Genomic DNA, 21,023 nt, shown 5'->3' with positions numbered 1-21,023 from the left:
CACACGCTAAGTTCTTGAGATGTGCTGTGTATTTTATATTTCAAGCACATCCCAATTTGGACTGGCCACATCTCAACCTGGTGAGGCTGGTGGCCACCATGTTGGCCAGCATCAGACTACATCATGCCGCTCAGGTCTTGGTGACAACAGAGATTGGCTGGGAGGGGCAGGGCATATGAGATTCATCTCTATGACTAACAGCATCATGCATGGCACACAGTAGGCGCTCAGCAAATGTTTGCTGGACAGAACGACAGAAGACCTGCAGAGCAGATGCCAGGGTCCACAAGCAGAGAGGCATCATCGAGGTCACTCAGTTACCTCCTTTAGGAAACTGGATCTACTCTGGGTCCTCAGCCAAGAGAGGAAATGGGGTCTCCTGCTGTGGGGACCATTCCAGGCCAAAATATTAAAATATAGTAAGATTGGCCCAGCTGCTCCCTTAATGCACACACACACACACACACACACACACACACACACACGCTAAGTTCTTGAGATGTGCTGTGTATTTTATATTTCAAGCACATCCCAATTTGGACTGGCCACATCTCAACCTGGTGAGGCTGGTGGCCACCATGTTGGCCAGCATCAGACTACATCATGCCGCTCAGGTCTTGGTGACAACAGAGATTGGCTGGGAGGGGCAGGGCATATGAGATTCATCTCTATGACTAACAGCATCATGCATGGCATACAGTAGGTGCTCAGCAAATGTTTGCTGGACAGAACGACAGAAGACCTGCAGAGCAGATGCCAGGGTCCACAAGCAGAGAGGCATCATCGAGGTCACTCAGTTACCTCCTTTAGGAAACTGGATCTACTCTGGGTCCTCAGCCAAGAGAGGAAATGGGGTCTCCTGCTGTGGGGACCATTCCAGGCCACCTCTCTTGTGCCTGGGGCACTTGGCCCAGCTGCTCCCTTAATGCAGAAAGATCACATTGCAGGACAGGCCAGGGAGCAGGAGGGAGGGAGGACATTAGCATTCATTGTACACAGCTTTCCATTTGGAAAAGCACCTCGAATGTGCCGGTCTACATTGCTTTGCTTCATTTTTCAACATTCATGAGTGTAATTGCATTTATTTCTCTCATCAAGACTGTAAAACAAGTGATAATTTAGTACATTACAGCCTATATCGGCTGGGTTTACAGCCACAACACTTCTAATCTGCCCTCAGAAGGGCTGGGTGGGTGGTAGGGCGTGGTCGTTTTAGTTGAGAGCAACACATTGCTTTGCAATAGGAAACCTGGGCCCAGCTATTCATCAAGATCACAATAACAGTGGCAACAACTAACCATACAGACAGTGAGCCCTCAACTCTTGTTAACCTCTACTACTTTTTATAGCAGTAGATCAGGGACACATTTACTCCATTCTCATTTCACAGAAGAGACTGAGGTTCAGAGAGGCCCTCAGTCATACAAGGTGGCAGGGTGGCAAACATTAGAGCTAGGGCTCAAACATGAATACATGTGATAGGAAGCCCTGTACTTTGCCCATGGTGCCATGTGGCAGCGCTCGAGCTCTGGCAAATCCTGGAATCCTGCTGTGGTGTTGTGCGGAAAGAAGCAGGCATGATATTAAATGTCTGTCAATCTAAAGGGCTTACAGCAGCTGGGACTCCCGGGGCGACCTACTTTCTTGAGTCTACACCACAGACCCATGCTGACTCTCAGGGTTCACACCCTTGTTGAAGGGCACAGTTTTGTTTGGGATTACCTAGACATGAGTGTGGGGAAGCATGGTCTAGCCTAGCGTTTGGGGATCCCTCACCATGAAATTTATTAGTTATGAACAGGAAAGCCGATTCCTGCTCTGATGGAGAATATATTTGATTGAGAGAGGTGGGAGTTAAATGTGAAATTCCATAAACTTTCTCTGTATTGAGCTCTCTATATGCACGACCTGGGGCAGAAACTGGGGGCACAGGGAATTATGGACCTTGGCGGTCCTCAAGGCAAAGAAAAGAACCTGGAAGTCACAGAGAGGACAGAAAAGAAAAGCAGGTATTTGAGGGGTTAGGGGTGCAGGAAGGCAAACCACAGAGCTGGAAAGAAGAGCATCAGGGCACAAAGACTCCAGGGGAGGGAGACGGGATGGGGCATGGGATAGGTGCTTCAGGTAATGCAGACTTGCCCACCCCCCATCTTTCTGAATGAACTAGTCCATCTCCTCCTCAGGCATCTGCACATCTCCCAGAGTGTGGGAATTGCCAGTTCTGCTCTCTTCCCTCTGCTCTTATTACTCTCCTGGGGGAACTTGACCTCAGTCCAGAGGTTACCCAGCCAGGCCCTGGTCAGATTGCTAGTCACCTGTAGAACTAGCGTTCCTACTCCCATTCATGTCTTCCACATGCAAAGAACACAGTTACTTAACTCAGGACACATGATACTGAAAATTGTGTCTTAGTGCTTTGTATCAATCCCACCTTTCTGAGCTCTTTCACACATCCTTGGGGCTGGAAGCCGAGAAACTACATCTTCCTTTTAATGAGATAAAAACCATAACATGGCCCTGGCCAATTTGGCTCTGTGGAAAGAGCATTGGCCTATGAACTGAAGGGTCCCAGGCTCAATTCCAGTCAACCTTGGTTGCAGGCTCAACCCCTGACCCTGGTTGGGGCACATGCAGGAGGCAACCAATCAATGTGTCTTTCTCACATCAATGTTTCTCTCTCTGTCTCTCCCACTCCCTTCCACTCTTCTCTAAAAATCAATGGAAAAATACCCTTGGGCAAGTATTAACAACAACAACAAAACACCCACAACAAAATTTACCATCTTCACCATGTTTAAGTATGCAGTTCAGTAGTTTAACTATATGCACCCTGTTGTGCAACAGATCGGCAGGACTTTTTCATCCTGCAAATCTGAAATTGTGCACCCACTGAACAACCCTACCCCTAGTGCTTGACAACCACAATTCTACTTTCTGTTTCTAAGAATTTGACTACTTTATACTACTTTATATACCTCAAATAAGTCAAATCATACAGTATATTTGTCTTTCTGTTTCTTATTTATCTTAGTATAATGTCCTCAAGGTTCATCCATACTGTAGCAGGTGTCAGAATTTCCTTCCTTTTAAAAGCTGTATACACTTTTCTTTATCCATTCGTCTGTTCATGGGACAGTTGGGTTGATTCCACCTCTTGGTTGGTGTGAATAATGCTGCAATAAAACACAGATACACATATATCTCTTGAAGATCCTGCTTTGGGTTCTTTTGGATATATACCCAGAAGGGATTGCTGGATCATATGGTAGCTCTATTTTTAATTTTTTGAGGAAACTCCATACTTTTTTCCATAGTAGTTGTATCATTTTACATCGCCACCAACAGTGCACAAGGGCTCAGATTTCTCTGCATACTCGCCAATGATTGTTATTTGGTTATTATTTTTATTGTTCTTATCATTCTTATTGTAAATGCCATCCTAATGGATACGAGGTGACATCCCATCATGGTTTCATTTGCATTTCTCTGATGACTGGTGGTACTGCACATCTTTTCATATGCCTGCTGGTCATTTGTATATCTTCTTTGCAGAAACATCTATTAGGTCTTTTGCTCATTTTTAAAATTAGTTTATTTGTGTTTATTGCTGTTGAGTTTTGAGTTAGTTCTTTATATATTCTGGGTATTAACCCTTTAGCAGATATACAATGTGTAAATATTTTCTCCCATTCTGGAGATTGCCTTTACATTCTCTTGTTCGCTTCACAGAGTTTGTAAGTTTGATGTAGTCCCTCCCACTTGCCTATTCTTGCTTTTGTTGTCTATTTTTTTGTTGTCATATCCAAAAATAAATCACTGTCAAATCCAATGTCATGAAGCTTTTCACTTATGTTTTCGTTTAGCAGTCTCATAGTTACAGCCTTACCTTTAGGTAGTTAATCCATTTTGAGTTAATTTTTGTGTATGGTGTGGTATAAGGTAAGAGCCCAACTTTAATTTTTTGTATGTGAATAACACAGTCTGTTGAAGAGACTGCACTTTCCCCATTGTGTGGTCTTGACACCCTTCTTTTTTTTAAAATATGTTTTTACTGATTTCAGAGAGGAAGGGAGAGAGAGAGAGAGATAGAAACATCAGTGATGACAGATAGTCATTGATCGACTGACTCCTATATGCTCCCCACTAGGGATTGAGCCCGCAACCCAGGCATGTGCCCTGACCAGGAATCAAACCATGGCTTCCCAGTTCACAGGTTGACACTCAATCACTGAGCCACACCAGCCAAGCTTGACACCCTTTTTGAAGCTCATTTAACCACATATACAAGGGCTTCCAATGGTTTTATAAGTCTCTAATACCCTGTGTTAAACATCTTTCTGATTGAAATACCTAGAGTCCGTTTCTATTTTCTTCCTTAAACCTCAAATGATGACGTATCATGCTTATATAGCTTAGCAGCTATAGTTTAGAAGGCTTTTCCAAGCTATAAGTCTTACTCTAACCTGAGAAACTTTCAGGACTCTTAACAAAAGGCATGGCATATTTTTCTTGTCTGTAGCTTTTTTTGTTTCCCAGAGAGGAAGGGAGAGGGAGAGAGAGATAGAAACATCAATGATGAGAGAGAATCATTGATCGGCTGCATCCTGCACACCCCCCACTGTCGAGGGAGCCCGCAATCCGGGCATGTGCCCCTGATCAGAATCGAAACAGGGACCTTTTGGTCCACAGGCTGACGCTCTATCCACTGAGCCAAACTGGTTAGGGCTTGTCCGTAGCTTTTACAAGTTGCTTCACTAACGGCAAATAATGCTTTGAATTCTGAGAGAGTAGAATTGGGTTTCTTAATGATGAACATAACACTTGGGAAAGAAAGCGATTTTAAAAGAAATAGTCAGAGTCAAGGAAGTTTTTAAAAAAACAGTTTGTCGAGTAACTGTTGCTTTCCAAAGCTAAAGCATAATTACCTTAACAGAGCACAGTGGCAAAACTCGGGGGGGGGGGGGGGGGGAGAGGTAGGAGGTCTTTAGTTAAAGGGGACATTTCTGTAAATGACCAAATGATCAGTAATTGTGGAAAAATAAAATCTGAAGCTGTGCCCCTGATCTCCACGGGGCATGGGTGTGATCATCGCATTCCGTGGTGTCCTCTGAGAGCAGAGTAAGCTCGATTGGGACATTTGTCTCCCTGTGCCCCATCCCCACACACGCAGGAAGACAAATGCCCCTGTTGAGGAGTCAGAAGCAGCTGCCTCGGCTACTGACAGACAGACAGATGGGGGGCTAGGACCGCAGGATTTTCCAGACATTTTATTTTATAAACTAGAGGCCCGATGCACGAAATTCCCGCAAGGGGCTTGGCCCTCGCAGCCCGGCTTCGTCCGGAAGGTCATCTGGAAGGTTGTCCAGAAGGTCATTCGGCTGTCTGGTCTAATTAGCATATTACGCTTTTATTATTATAGATGTGTCACTCAATTTCTACATTTAAAAATGTATCCTTTTCTTCTTGTGTCATAAACTGCAAATCAGAACCAGCAGATATGGGCTCCTGATTTTATATGTAACATAAATAAGGCCAGGGAGGGATGGAACTTGGCATGAAGTCGCAAAGCATGTTCATGGCAAGGCCAGGACCAGAGCCCAGAATTCCTCACTTTTAGATCTACTCACAGAGAAGGATGCAGGAAGCAGAGAACAGGGGCCCACCTGCTCCAAGTCTCGGGTTAGCAGCAGAGCCGGGAAAGGCACCCAGGAAGCCTCCCTCCCACCTACGATAGAGCCAGGCTAACCCATAGGCTTCGTGGAAGAGACCGTGCCCACCCCCAGTCCCATCATGCTCCTGTAGCCCCCACAGAAGCACAAAGAAGCCCCAGGAAGAGCAGGGCAGGAGGGGCCTGAGGGATGCACCAGCCGACTCCTCACTAGGAAACTGAGGTTCACAGGGTCAAGTCAATAATATAAGACAGAGACGACAGTCTTGTATCTGTGTGCCAAAAGGAGGCAAGCCTGGGGGACATCAGTGTGGGCACCCCTCTCTGCCACTGCTGCCTCTGTAACTAAGGGCAAGTTATTTAACCCTTCTGTGCCTCAACTCCCCCAGCTGCAAAAGACAGGAACACCGTGGTAACTCCACCACACAGTGTTGTTATGAACCATAAAGGAGACGACGGTTAGAACACCTGGAACACAGCGAGTGCTCAATAAACACCAACTGTTACTATTTTTTAAAACATATTTTTATTGATTTCAGAGAGGAAGGGAGAGGGAGAGCGAGATAGAAACATCAATGATAAGAGAGAATCAATGGTGGGTTGCCTCTCACACACCCCACAGGGGAGTGAGCCCACAACCTGGGCATGTGCCCTGACTAGGAATTGAACCAAGCCATGCAGGCCAGACTAATTGTTACTATTATCAAGGGAAGACATCTGTGTTGTTGGGAGTACAACTGACAAGATAGAAATCTGGTCAGCCAGGGCAGTCTGGACAACAGAAGTACAATGGCAGCCACATATTTAATTTTAAATTTTCTAGGAGCCACACTAAAAAAGGAGGGAAATGGGTTACATTGATTTTCATAATTTACTAGAGGCCCAATGCACAAAAATTTGTGCAAAAGTAGGTCTTCCTACCCCCGGCTGCCAGCACCGGCTTCCCTCCAGCACCCAGGACCCAGGCTTCCCTCCTCCGGACACCCGCAGGCACCCGGGACCTGGGGTGCTTCCCTCCTCCAGTCACCCACAGGCACCTGGGACTTGGGCTGGCTTCCCTCGGGCCACCCGTAGGCAGCCGGGACCCAGGCTGACTTCCCTCTGGCCCCAGCTTCATCAGGAAGGATGTCTCGAATGATATCCGGAAGACGTCCGGTCTAATTAGCATCTTACCCTTTTATTATTATAGATTTTATCTAACCCAATATATCTAAACCATAATCATTTCAATATATAACTAATATAAAAATTATTAATGGGTGGCCCTAACTGGTTTGGCTCAGTGGATAGAGCGTCGGCCTGCGGACTGAAGGGTCCCAGGTTCGATTCCGGTCAAGGGCATGTACCTTGATTGCAGGCACATCCCCAGTAGGGCGTGTGCAGGAGGCAGCTGATCAATGTTTCTCTCTCATCGATGTTTCTAACTCTCTATCCCTCTTCCTTCCTCTCTGTGGAAAATCAATAAAATATATTAAAAAAAATTATTAATGGGTGTTTTATATTCCTTTCTTTCCAGTAAGTCTTCAACACCTGGTATATATTTTACACGTACAGAACTAGCCACATTCCAAGTGCTCAAATGGGACTAAAATGAATTATGAAATTTTCCAGACTATTGGACCTTATTTTATGGAGTCGCTCATGCCATCTGATTTTTTTTTTTTACTAAATTAAAAAAAACTACTATATTTGTACTACACTACAATTTTCTTTTTTTATCCAATCTTCCATAATTTAAAGCATAAAGAAAGCCTGTCTCCTCATTAAAGACAATACAATTCATATTTTCAAAATCGAGGTATTCAGTTGGTAGAGCCCTGGCCCCTGAAACAAGAGTTAAATGAGATGACCCGTCGGTGGACACATCACCCACCCACTTGCTGCCGTCACTGTGACTGTGATGATGCTAGTGATCGCTTCCTCTGGGCTATCCTGGGAGTGGCTGGGGAGTGGCTGCCATGGAAACAGCAGGAGACTGAGGGGCATTGAGGGAGGGCACCTTTGCGGAAGGGTGAGATGTCTCTGATTCACGACTGCATCCGCGGGCTCAGGATGTCTGTATTATGTGGGCACTGGTGGGCCTCGTCAATTCAACAAGCAGATCACATGCTCAACCCTCAGTGACAGAAGTGGGGCACTCCCTTCACTTCCCCATAAAAGAGTTTCCAGTCACATTAATACGTGAAATTTTCAGGGTGCAGAGAAATCTGTCAACTGTCTACATACGGTGTCTAAGATATGATTTAATTGCACGTGCATACTTAAAGTCACAGGTTTCCTAAAATATCATGTTACATTAAAAATAGATAGAGGTTCACAGCATAGACTATGGCGCCACATTGCCCGGGTTCAAATCTCAACTCCTCCAGTTACTACTAATTTGGGGTAAGTTACTTAACACTCTGGGTCTCAGTTTCCTCTTCTGTAAAACAGGGGTCATAACAGTACTCTGGGCTGTTGAAGTATCAAATGAATAAAAAACATGTAAAGCCCCTGGAACATGTGTTAGGTTAAAAACATAGTGGTTTACCCTAAAGCTGCAGCAATCCTGAGAAACAAGAACAAAGTTGGAGGGATCACAGTACCAGATATCAAGCAATATTACAAAGCCACTGTTCTCAAAACTGCCTGGTACTGGCACAAGAACAGACATATAGATAAAATGGAACAGAACAGAGAACCCAGAAATTGACCCAAGCCATTATGCTCAATTAATATTTGACAAAGGAGGCAAGAGCATACAATGGAGTTGAGACAGTCTCTTCAATAAATGGTGTTAGGAAAATTGGTCAGATACATGCAAAAAAAATGAAACTAGACCACCAACTTACACTATACACAAAAATAAATTCAAAGTGGATAAAGGACTTAAACATAAGATGGGAAACCATACAAATCCTAGAAGAATCCATAGGCAGCAAAATATCAGATATATGTCATAGTAATATCTTTACCAATACAGCTCTTAGGGCAATGGAAACTAAGGAGAAAACAAACAAATGGGACTACATCAAAATAAAAAGCTCTGCACAGCAAAAGAAACCATCAACAAAACAAGGAAGCCCACTGCATGAGAGAACATATTTGCCAATGTTATATCCGATAAGGGCCTAATCTCCAAAATTTACAGGGAACTCATACATCTTAACAAAAGGAAAATAAACAATCCAATCAAAAAATGGGCAAAGGACTTAGACACTTTTCGAAAGAGGACATACAGAAGGCCATGAGACATATGAAAAAAATGCTCAAAGTCACTAACCATCCGAGAGATGCAAATCAAAATGACAATGAGATATCACCTCACACCTGTCAGAATGGCTATCATCAACAAATGACAAGTGCTGGCAAGGATGTGGAGAAAAAGGAACCCTCGTGCACTGCTGGTGGGAATACAGGCTGGTGCAGCCACTGTGGAAAACATTATGGAGTTTCCTCAAAAAATTAAAAATGGAACTCCCATTTGACTCAGTAACCCACTTCTAGGAATATATCCCAAGAAATCAGAAACACCAATCAGAAAGGACATATGCACCCCTATGTTCATAGCAGCACAATTTACAATAGCCAAGATTTGGAAACAACCTAAGTGCCCATCAGCAGATGAGTGGATTAAAAACCTGTGGTACATCTACACAATGGAATATTACACTGCTGTAAAAAAAGAAAGAACTCTTACCATTTGCAACAGCATGGATGGACCTGGAGAGCATTATGCTAAGTGAAATAAGCCAGTCGGAGAAAGATACATATCACATGATCTCACTCATTTGTGGAATATAATAAACAACATAAACTGATGAACAGAAATAGACCCAGAGACAGAGAAGCATCGAACAGACCATCAAACTTCAGTGGAAAGACAGGGGAGGGTGGGGGTTGGGAGGTAAGAGATCAACCAAAGGACTTGTATGCATGCATATAAGCATAACGCATGGACACAGACACTAGGGGGTGAGGGCATGTACTGGGGGTTGGGGGACACTGGGGTAAAAATGAGACATATGTAATACTATATGTAATACTTTAAACAATAAAGAATTTTAAAAAATAGTGGTTTAGTGTCCATTCCCATATATCATGGAGACTTTTACTCAAACCCGCCACCCGCATGGCTGATAACAGGTCTGTCACAGGAAGCGTCTTCTTAGTCCACATCACCTTCATTTCCAGTCACACTGTTCAGTTCTAATACTTTTTGAACCCAGTTTTGATGTCACAGGAAACTGAACACTCAGTCAAGCATCTGCATGAGGATCAGAACAAACGCGGTTTCCCATTCACCTGACAGATGTGTGCTCTGATCTGGCCACAAAGATCCTCTGTTGCTTTTCCACGCCATCTGTACTACTCATCACCATTTGATCATATCCTCCGCACTAATACTAAACTTGTCTTCAATTTCTACCCCCCTCCCCCATCAATTCTGTGATCGTCGTAAACATCCCAAAACTAGCATTGATTGGGGTCACTGCCGGCTAATGGAGTTTCCTCAATTAACTCTGTAGTTCAAAGTATACAAGAGACCATCTCATTATATGAGATGTTTTGTAAGAACATTTCCAAGAGCTGTTTGGAGACAAAAATCTGGCCTTTTATTTGGGCATATGGGGTATGGTTTGATTGTCATCGTTTCTTCTCCCGTTGCCATTTGTCGGGTGCTAGTTAGATAAACCGTGCTGCATCCATCCAGTGGAGTGCCATGTGGCCTGGGAGGGGGGAACCAGATCTGAACACAGTGACACAAGTCTGGGGGCTATTCATCTGAATTCTTAGGAGGCACTAGACAGGTGGCCGAGAGCACAGGCTCTGGGCCCAGACTTCCTGCAGGCAAATCCTGGTCCACATATGCGAACTATGACCATGGGCGAGTCATTCAAGCTTCTTGTGCCTCCAGTTCCCGAATTTGCAAAATGCAGATAATTATCTCGACATTAGAGTGCTGTTGTAAGGATTAAGTAAGTTAATGTATGTAAAGTGCTTAGGAGAGCACATGCTACACAATTAGCACCACATAAATATCGCTTCCTTACTATGATTGGTACTATTATCACATACATATGTTCTCTCTTTTTCTCCCTCCCCCCTCCTCCTCCTCCTCCTTTTTCTTCTCTCTCTCGCTCTCTCCTCTCTTATCAATACACATCAGTCTGTTAATAGTGATAATTTGAGGAAACTGAGATGGGGCTGGAGAAAGTTAACCTACATGTACAAACTTGGCATTCATTTAAGGCAGGGGTCCTCAAACTTTTTAAACAGGGGGCCAGTTCACTGTCCCTCAGACCATTGGAGGGCCGGACTATAGTTTAAAAAAAAACTATGAACAAATTCCTATGCACACTGCACATATCTTATTTTGAAGTAAAAAAACAAATGTTTTCGGCGGGCCGCATGGGGCCCGCGGGCTGTAGTTTGAGGACCCCTGATCTAAGGTTTAAGAATAAGGTGGGGTTGGGTGCGAAGAGATTAACCAAAGAATTTATATGCATATATGCATCATCCAGGGACACAGACAATAGTGTGGTGAAGGCCTGGGGCAGGGGGCGGGGGCAGGCTAGAAGGTTTCCATCCTGTGTGCCAAATATATAATGCAGTGTTCTCGGACCACCTGTTCCTGACTTGGAATTTTAGGGTTTTGAAATTCACAAGGCATTTTCCCAACATCAACTCCTGGGCTAGTTTCCAGGATTCCATGTTTGGCATGTGGATAATATTCTTCCTCCAGGTCTCCCAAGAGGAGACGGTATCCCTGAACTCACAGGACGGTGGCACATTAGATGAAATGCATAGGAAAACGCCGAACCCAGTTCTTGGTTAGAGTGAACACACAGTGAGTGCCAGTTCTCTTCAAAGAAAGCAAAGGCTCCGATACTCACAGCGCTCTGGCGTGCGTTCTCGCGTAGAAAAGGTGATGGCGCCAGGGTGCTGATGTGAGAGAGCCAGTGAGAGTCTCCTAGGGTGGCCGTGACAAATTACCACGAACTGGGTGGCGTAAGACAACAGAAACGTATTCTCTCACAGTTCCAGAGCCTAGGCGTCTGCGATCAGGGTGATGGCAGGAACACATTCTTTCCGAAGGCTCCAGGAAGAATCCTTCCTTGCACCTCGTGGCTTCTAGCGTCTGCTGGCAATCCACAGCGTTCCTTCGCTTAACACCGCATCGCTCCGATCTCTGCCTGTGCGCTCACATGACCTACCCTGTGCGTCTGAGTGTCTCTTCTCCTCCAGTCATCCTGGAGGAGGGCCCAGTGTGACCAGCACGGCCTCATCACAACTTGATTCCATCCGTAAACACCTAATTTCCAAAGAAGGTCACACTCACAGGTGCTAGGGGTTAAGACTTCAACTTATCTCTCTGGGGAACACAATTCAACTCATACTAGACCTGCACTTCTCTCTGTAAATATCCGCAGTTAGAGCGAAGAAGGAATACACAGCCCAGGGCGCAGGGGCCGGGAGGAGGAGCCCAGGACCCTCCTGGGGACATGCCTGCTTCCACAGCAGGCTGGGCAGCTGGCTATTCCTGCCTGTGCGTGTGGTGCCTGTGTGTCTCCTCTCTCTGACTCTTCCCCACACCTGCCCCTTCCCACCAGGCCACCGCTAAGTTGGTATTTCTCTGCTCTGGAAAGTTTTGCTGGAAATAAGAAGCTGCCTCCAGCAAGGTGTTTTCTAAGTCACACCTACTGGAGAGATTGTGCTGTGGGTCCCAGAGAGGCAGGGCGGGACAGGTGTGCCTTGAAGGGCTGGGAAGGTGCGTGGAGAGGTTCTCCCACACTGGGAAGGGGAAGAGATGGACCTGATGGCCCCACACCACTTGGCGCCAGAGGGCTGCTGGGTGATGCACCTGGGCTGGCTGGACCTGGGACAGGGCTCCAAGCCTGGGAAAGAGGCGGCAGAATTACAAGACCCACGGGATCCACAGGACCCACAGGAAATGCAACAGTGACACTCAGAGGAACCCACAGTGACCTCCTCAAGTCCCCAGGACATTTGTAGACCCCCAGAGGAGGGGGGCATCATGACTGGAAATAGATATCTAACTCCGTGGAGGTTCAGGGTCAGATTCAAGGTGATGCAAATGCAGTATTTCCCATGCACCTGGTTTTCAGCCTGAGATTCAATCCAAATTCATTCCAACACTTCAAATAATGTCCTACAAGCATTCGAAGGAAATAGAAGGAAACCCCCCAGGCCTCATTATCTCAGACTCCAGCCCTCTTTAAAACGACACTTTCAGCACATGCATCTCCTGCAGGGCCCTGGGCTGCACCTCAGAGAGGTCATGTGGAAACCATGCCAAGAGAGGGGAAGGCAGAGCGAGGAACCGGTGGTAGCCGCTCAGCTCCGTGGAAAGATAGAGGCCTGGAGGGAAGGTCTGTGGCTGTAATAACCCCACTCCTCTGTGGAAGCCCCTGTTAAGATGAGGTCGGAGGAGAACCAGGCCTGAAGCCTGGCAGGCTAGCCCGGACTTTTCCCACAGAGAGGGACAAGGAGAAGAATGGGACACGGGTGTGGGTAACGCTGAACCAACAGGGCCGAGGAGCACGAGGTGCTCCAGCCCTCGGGGCAGCGTGAATCCTGGGGATGGAAAGGTCTCTCAGGTCCCTCAGGGCTCCATGGCAGACCTCCCGCTGGAAGGCTCACCTGGGTAAAACAGCATCGGTGGCAGGTGAGCTTGCAGGAGGGGGCAAGGTTCTAAAACAGACTTAGACAGTAAGAACCAGAGGAGAATTTAGGGGAGCCAGCATTGATTAAGCCCCATTATGTGTGGACACTTCTCACCCACACAGGCATCATCCCATTTAACTCTCACACTGGTTCCCATGGTGAAGATGAGGAAACTGAGTCACTCGGCTGAGGCAGAGTATGGAGTAAGTGTGTCTGTGATGAGGACTTTGAAAGCAAAGAACAGAATGCAATGAGTGAGAACGAGGGAGTCTTTCTTTAGATAGACCAATGAGGGACAGTCCCCCTGAGAAGGAGTCATTTGAGCTGAGACCTGAAGAAATCAGCCAAGTTAAGAGTGGAGCCCTAGCCCATGTCACTCAGTGGGTAGAGCATCAGCCCATGCACCAAATGATCCTGGGTTTGATTCCTAGTCAAGGGCACGTACCTGGGTTGCAGGTTCGATCCCTGGTCCAGGTGAGACGCATGTAGAAGGCAACCATTGATGTGTCTCTCTTATATCAATGTTTCTCTCTCTCGCTCTCTCTCTCTCCCTCTCTCCCTCCCTCCCTCCTTTCCACTCTCTCTAAAAAAAAGCAATGGAGAAAAATATCCTCAGGTGAGGATTAACCGAGAGAGAGAGAGAGAGAGAGAGAGAGAGAGAGAGAGAGGAATTCCAACAGACTATGCAAAGGTCCTGAGCAAGGAGAGAATCTGACATGTGTCCAAGGAACTAAAAATGGCCAGTGTGTGTGCAGCATTTTGAGAGAGAAGAAAGGGGGCTCAGAGAAGACACTAGACCATGCAGGCCACAGCCAGGAGTTCAGATTTCATCCTATGTGACCAAGGAAGCCACCAGAGGGATAAATGCCCAAAATGACATGGTCTGATTTACCCAGGGTCTAACACGGAGCTTGTCACACAGAAGCAGTTCAGTGAAAGGTGATGGACCATCTGAATACATAGACTCATGCTCGATTTCCAAAGCGATGAAACTACTGGCTTTACAGAAGAAAAAGTAAGACTTCAGCCTGTGCCCATGGGAAGAACAAACAATTTCGTCTAATCCAAATTCACTTTCATGCCTCTCTGCCTAAGAAGCATGGGGCGCCGCTGAAATCCACAGGCACATCACGACAGAACAATTTCAGTGATCGTTATCAAATGCCTCTACTTAGACAAGCTCCAAAGATTGTATTAGCACAATCCAATATTTATGAAATGTAGTCTGCCATAATGAGGGGATGAGAAAATTAAGATCAGAAGCCAGAGTTGTCCCTTTGGGGAGAGGCACTGGCACGGTGACAAAGGCAGCAATGTCACTGGGCTTCTCAGAGCCTTGATTTTCTGATCTGTAAAATGGAAGGATGGCAGCAAAGACTAAAAATGTGTGGTCAGTTCACAGAAGGCTAATGGCATTTAATAATGTTTATCATTCAATCCTTCATTTAAAACTATGTGATAGAGACTCTTTGCCCATCTATAGGCATCCATCTAACAAAAATGTTATTTTGTACATACTATGTATGATGCACTGTATTAAGCACTGGAGATAAAGCTGCAGACAAGATTGTCAAGGTCCTTATTCACATGGAACTTCTCATCTGGGGGTAAAACATACACTGAACCAATAGCATCCTCAGTGGTGGGTGTTACTGAGAAAGAGAGCGGGGGCGATGGGAAACGTACAGAGAGCTGACCCAGACGGGGGCACCCAGGAAGAACTACCACAAGGAAGTGATGTCTAAGCTGAGGTGTGAAGGGAAAGGACAAGAGCACAGAGAGAAAAAGGTTCTGTGAAGACTGCTGTTCTCAAGTGAGTTTCTGAGGCAGAAAAGAGCATGGAACATTCTGGAAACTGACAGAAGTCAGTGTGAAGTGAGCACAGGGGGAAATGGAAGATGGTGCAGCTGGAGGAATGGGCAGGACCAGTCATCCCAGGACTTGGAGGCCACCATAGGGCTTGGTATTCTTCCTCAGGGCAATCCGAAGCTTCAGAAAGATTCTAAGCAAAGAGAGGTGGGGACAATAAAGGGAAGAAGTAACATGAACAGGTCCATATTCTAGGACAATCTCTTTGGCTTTTGTGTGGAGAGAGGATTTAAATAAAAGAGGAAGCCAAGAAACCTGTTAGAAAACCTTCGTTTCCCAGGGAAGAGCTGATGGTGTGTGCACAGGGCAGTGGTGGCAGAGGTGAAGAGAGGCAAGCACACTTGAGATGTGCTCAGGAAGCCAAGTGGCAGAACCAAGTGACTGGCAGGAAGAGGGGATGAAGAGAGGGAAGAGAGGGGTATGAGCCCTTCGAATCAGCACCAGAATGGACGAAGTGGCCTTTCCTGAGACAAGGAACTAGAGCAGGGCTCCTCAAACTACGGCCCGCGGGCCACATGCGGCCCGCCGAAAACATTTATCCGGCCCGCCGGGTGTTTTTGCCGCCGCTGCCTGTCCTGCTTAGCAGCCGACTCGTCCCGGGCCCGCAGTGTGCATGTGTGGAATGTCTGAGGGACAGTGAACTGGCCCCCTGCTTAAAAAGTTTGAGGACCTCTGAACTAGAGAGCGAGTAGATGAGGAAGGACAATGGATGAATCAAGAGTTCAGTGTTGGAGATGTTGAGTTTGGAGAGCCTACAAGAGCCTATGGGGCTTCGGGTGGGCTAACAAAGAGCAGAAGGAGCATGTAAACACACACACACACACACACACATGCTAGAAGATCTAGAGTTATTGGCCAACATCAAGGACAGCCACACAGAGCAGAGCAGACGTGGTATGTTTCAGCACAGGTTCTCTGGATTATTGGGATCCCTAGTGGAATCAGTATTTCTAGCATTTAAACCAAGACACTTTTAAAAAATATATATTTTATTGATTCGTTACAGAGAGGACGGGAGAGGGATAGAGAGTTAGAAACATTGATGAGAGAGAAACATCGATCAGCTGCCTCCTGCACACCCCCTACTGGGGATGTGCCCGCAACCAAGGTACATGCCTTTGATCGGAATCGAACCTGGGACCCTTCAGTCCACAGGCCGGCGCTCTATCTACTGAGCCAAACCGGTTAGGGCCAAGACACTTTTGAGAGTAAAAATTGTAATGGGGCAACAGGCAGAGAGGTTGTCCCATGGTCACTGTACTAATGGGCACGTGTAGTTGCTGGTGACTCTGCTTATGCAAAGTGAAGATCCCACCAGATCTGAAAGGCTCAGTTCTGTAGCAAAGCACATCTTCATTATACGTGGGGCTCATGTCTACACTCAGAAGAAACTTATCAGAACAATTTACACCCATAGTAGGAACTATACTGAGCCATCCAGTAGCTTCCTGCTTTGGAGCAAAACTTAAAGTCAATGTGGCCACAAAGACCATAACCTCCCCTAGACACATCTGAACATCTTCTCTGTCCTCAGCTTAGTGACACCCTGGAAGATCCCTCTCCCCAGAATCCGCTAAGGCACGCACAGTGGATTGTGTAAATGTAGAGCTCAGAAGAGATGTCTGATTCGACTGAAGCCACAGGCATGGTTGAGGTCACCCATGGTGGGATGGTTTATTTTGTGTCAACTTGACTGAGCTAAGGGATACCCAAACAGCTGGTACAACATTATTTCTGGGTGTTCTGTGAGAATGTTTCTAGAAGCGATTACCATTGAACTGGTGAACTCAGTACAGCAGACAGTCCTCCCCAATATGGGTGGGTATCGGCCAATCCCTTGGGGACCCCAACAGAACCAAAAGGCAGCGGAAGGGTGAATTTGTTCTTTCTTGGCTTGAGCTGAGACATCTATCTTCTTCTTCCCTTGGACACTGGTGCTTCTGGTTCTCGGGCTTTCGGACTCAGATCAGGGCTCATACCATCCCACCACCAGCTCTGCTGATTCTCCAGCTTACAGAGTGCAGATCATGGACCTCTCAGGGGGCTTCTCCATAACTGTGTGAGCCGATCCCTATAATACCATGCTAGGCATACTGCGGCTCATGAGCCACATGCGGCTATTTGGCCCCTTCAGTGTGGCTCTTCCACAAAATATCGACTTCTGCGCATGGGCCACGAAGTTTCAATCACACTGTACGTGCGTGCCTGCACGTGGTATTTTGTGGAAGAGCCACACTGAAGAGGCCAAAGAGCTGCATGTGGCTCGTGAGCCGTGGTTTGCCGAGCTGCAGTTTGCCGACCACTGCTATAATACATCTCCTCTTATATGTATGTCCCTATATATCCTATTGTTTCTATTTCTCTGGAGAACCCTAAGACACATGCAAAGGGTGTATATGAGCCTGAAGAACCCCAATTTTAATGGCCAGAGTGAGCTGACCAAGGAGCCTGAGAAAGCGCAGAGAGGGTTGCTTAAAAGCCAAGATACTGTAGGGGTTAGAGAGAGCTCTTGGTCATAGAGGAAGAGTGGAATATGGCTTCCCTTATCCAACAATCAGCTATCCTGATAACTGCAGCAGGGATCACATTTTACAGAAAGGTGATCTTAATGTTCTCGGAGCTGTAATTCTTCCAGGCTTACCATATCAACTCACCGAGGCACACCCTACCCTGAGCACACCTCTTCCAGGTGTACCTCCCCTCCAACACATCTCATAGGCCTGCCTCATGCAGGTCTCCATCAAGGGTGCACATTATGGTTTCAGCCGTTGATTAAGCATACACGTGGTATTCAGGATCTCTGGACATTAACTTCATGAGTAATATTTTCACTGTGGAAGTTTCCCTACCTATATATAAGCTGTGTCTGTGTGGCCTGAAAGGAAAAACATGACCTCAGATTCTTCAGAAGCTCTTTCTTCCGTAGAAATGCCACTCTTGTCAGGCTCCCAAGCAAAACTGTGATGCTCCACTTGGAGCTAAAGATTAGAATATCAAAGTTAAAAGAAACCCTAAAGGTTCCTACGTCCAGGCAACATGTGACTCTTACCAGTTCTTAAGAGTTCACTCAGCCTTGTTTTGCATACCTCTGAGAATGGGGAACTTACTACCAACAAAGTTGTGTATCGCCCTCTCAGACAACTTAACCCATCAGAAAGTTCTTTCCCATGAGTCATCATAGAAGATACCATCCTCATCACAGGCCCAAACACAGTGGCTCACCTACCTGTGCCAAACACAGTGGGTCACCTACCTGTGGGCACAGCTGGGTCCAGCATTGGTTTCTCCCACGTGTTAATCTGCTCCCAGGTAAATCCATTGGTCCCCAGGGCCACGCTATAACCACAGTTGCTGTAGTGCTCATCAAAGGAACAGCCGCCTGCAAACAAAAGAGATATGGGTAAATACATCCTCGTGTCTGGGGCTTGGTTCGTTACTCCTGTCTCATCATTTACACCTTTGAATTTTAAACTCTGGAGAAGATTAAAAATAAGGGCAAGCAAATTGGATTTTTATATTTGCTTTGGTGCTCTCAGGAAAGGCGCTGGCATCTGCAGGTCCCCCCTATGTTAAAAAGTTAATAAGGCTAGCTACATTGATTTTAATCTTCCTTCCTGAGAAAGTAAACAGCGTCTCATTCTAAGCAGGAAGAAATGAATGCCAGGCCATGCCTCTGTAGCTGCTTCCTGCAGCACAGAGAGATGCTGCGAGGCAGCAGAGAGCACCAGCTTCGGAGTCCCGCAAAACCAGGCACGATCCGAGCTTTGCAAAGCTGCGTCAGCCCAGGCCGGGGGGCTTCAGCCATCTGTCTAATCAGTACCTCAGTTTCTCCACCTGTGTTATGGAGGGAAAGATCCACCTGACAGAAATATCATGAGGATGAAATGGAGTAACATATGAAAAGTAACCGGCACAGAATAAGTTCTCAACATCGGCCTCCACCTCTCTAAAAGCGATTTTTGAAATATCATTTTCATAAAGTAAAAATCAAATATGTGAAGCATTAGATAAGCATGCGCCTGGCAGATAATACAGTCAATGTTGACAGTGTTTAAAGCTTTCCCCTTTAAAATCTAAGCCATCTACCATTTTACAACAAGCTGTATCAACTCAATTTTGACAAGAATTTATTCTGAGCACATGCTATGTGTTGTAAGCCCCTCCAGGTAACACTGGAAATGCTGGTCTGTCCGGGGAAACAGGAACCACAATATCCAGGAGGAGGTGCACTGATCAGGGCTGTGAAGGAGGCGAGCATCCAGGGATGGGGAACAGGAGGAAGGACACTGCAGGTGACCGGGAGGATACAGAGGCAGAGGCCACGCCTAGACTGAGGTCTGCAGCCTCTGATGGTCTCCCAGACCCGGTTTCACGCCCCCTCCCCCAGTCCATCTTCCAACTGCCCCTTTCTTGTCTCCTCAGGGTTCAGATCTCATCACATCACCATAAACACCCACTGGGTCCATGTCACACATCCAAGCCAGGTTCTGCTCGACTTAGAGAAACCAGTCCCCATGAGCCCCCGCCTGCATCTGCATTCTCAGGTACCATCACCATCGTCTCCATCAGCTGCAGAGGACAAAACCCCTGCGATGTACCCCACACCTGGGATTCCCTCTACATAGTAGTGGTGGGAGTCCTGTCAACAGATTCAATACAGAATCCTGTCACAGCACCGAGAAAGGACACCTGGGAGGTCAAAGCTTTCTCCACCTCCCTTCCCTGCTGTGCATGGGAATCCAGAAGATGGGCCTTTGGCACCCCAGTGAGTCTCGGGCTGGGCGAAGGAAGGCTGACCCTTTCTCCACCTCCCTTCCCTGCTGTGCATGGGAATCCGGAAGATGGGCCTTTGGCACCCCAGTGAGTCTCCTCGGGCTGGGCGAAGGAAGGCTGACTCTCTTTCACTAGCACCGTGTTTGGGAAGTGAGTTGAGTATGAAATTTCTTTGTACTAAAAAGTAACAGAAATGTGGGGTGTTTTATGTAGACAGAGAGAGGAGAAAAGGAGAGGGGTCCAAGAAACACCATGGAAAGCAGAAACCTATAGAAGATGATGGCTAATGAGAATTTTTTCCCCTATGATGGGAAGTGGATGATACATTGATAGAAACAGAAATATCTGTTTGCTCTCATTTGTTCATTCAATAATCTGACAATTACTTAATTGAGCACCCATCATAGATCGGGCAGAGTACTAGCTCCTAGTTATATGGTGGTTTACTAAAGAGGCATGCTGTCGCAATTTAACCAGGCAGACAGCAAACAAGGAAACTGTAAGTAATCACGCACTTCAGTACTTGCTAGGAAGGCTGCAGTGGGGTGGGTGGGAGACTGCTGAGTCGGGATGGTCCAGAAGGCCTGTCTGACCATGAACTGGAAACAGTTCCCTGTTCTGTTCTGTGACAGCCCTCCACGACTCCCCGCTCCTCCACGAGACCGGGCAGCCGCGTGCGCTGGTGCTTTGGGGAACTGAGCGAAGAAGGGCAATGGCCAGTGGGACTAACAGGAGTCAGGAGGCAAGGATGGGAGGCCCAGGAGACCAGAGGAAAGGCGAGGAAAAGGTGACAGAGGAGGCTTCGCCCCTGATACAGTGGGGAAGGATGACCTTTGAAAGGCAAGAAGGGAGGTAATCAACCCGCTTCCACTAGACCGGTTCTCAACAACCTTCTGGCCCTTTAAATACAGTTCCTCATGTTGTGACCCAACCATAAAATTATTTTCGTTGCTACTTCATAACTGTAATGTTGCTACTGTTATGAATCATAATGTAAATATCTGATATGCAGGATGGTCTTAGGCGACCCCTGTGAAAGGGTCGT

At 46.6% G+C, this 21,023-nt stretch overlaps 1 protein-coding gene across 1 annotated transcript in view; it reads right to left on the bottom strand.

The window, feature by feature from the left end:
- The window catches only part of PTPRT (protein tyrosine phosphatase, receptor type, T), a 694,385-nt gene extending 674,623 nt beyond the window's left edge, over positions 1 to 19,762 (bottom strand). The window contains exons 1-2 of the mRNA XM_014543700.1: positions 19,732 to 19,762; positions 18,459 to 18,584 (exon numbers count right to left, since the gene is read on the bottom strand). Coding sequence (XP_014399186.1) covers positions 18,459 to 18,584; positions 19,732 to 19,762 — 157 coding nt within the window. The remainder of the gene's footprint in view (positions 1 to 18,458; positions 18,585 to 19,731) is intronic.
- Positions 19,763 to 21,023: the final 1,261 nt, after the last annotated feature.

Source organism: Myotis brandtii, unplaced genomic scaffold (genome assembly GCF_000412655.1).
Source record: "Myotis brandtii unplaced genomic scaffold, ASM41265v1 scaffold333, whole genome shotgun sequence".
Taxonomy (NCBI): domain Eukaryota; kingdom Metazoa; phylum Chordata; class Mammalia; order Chiroptera; family Vespertilionidae; genus Myotis; species Myotis brandtii.
The sequence above is the reverse complement of the archived record's forward strand: the minus strand, read 5'-3'. Positions and strand labels throughout refer to the sequence as shown.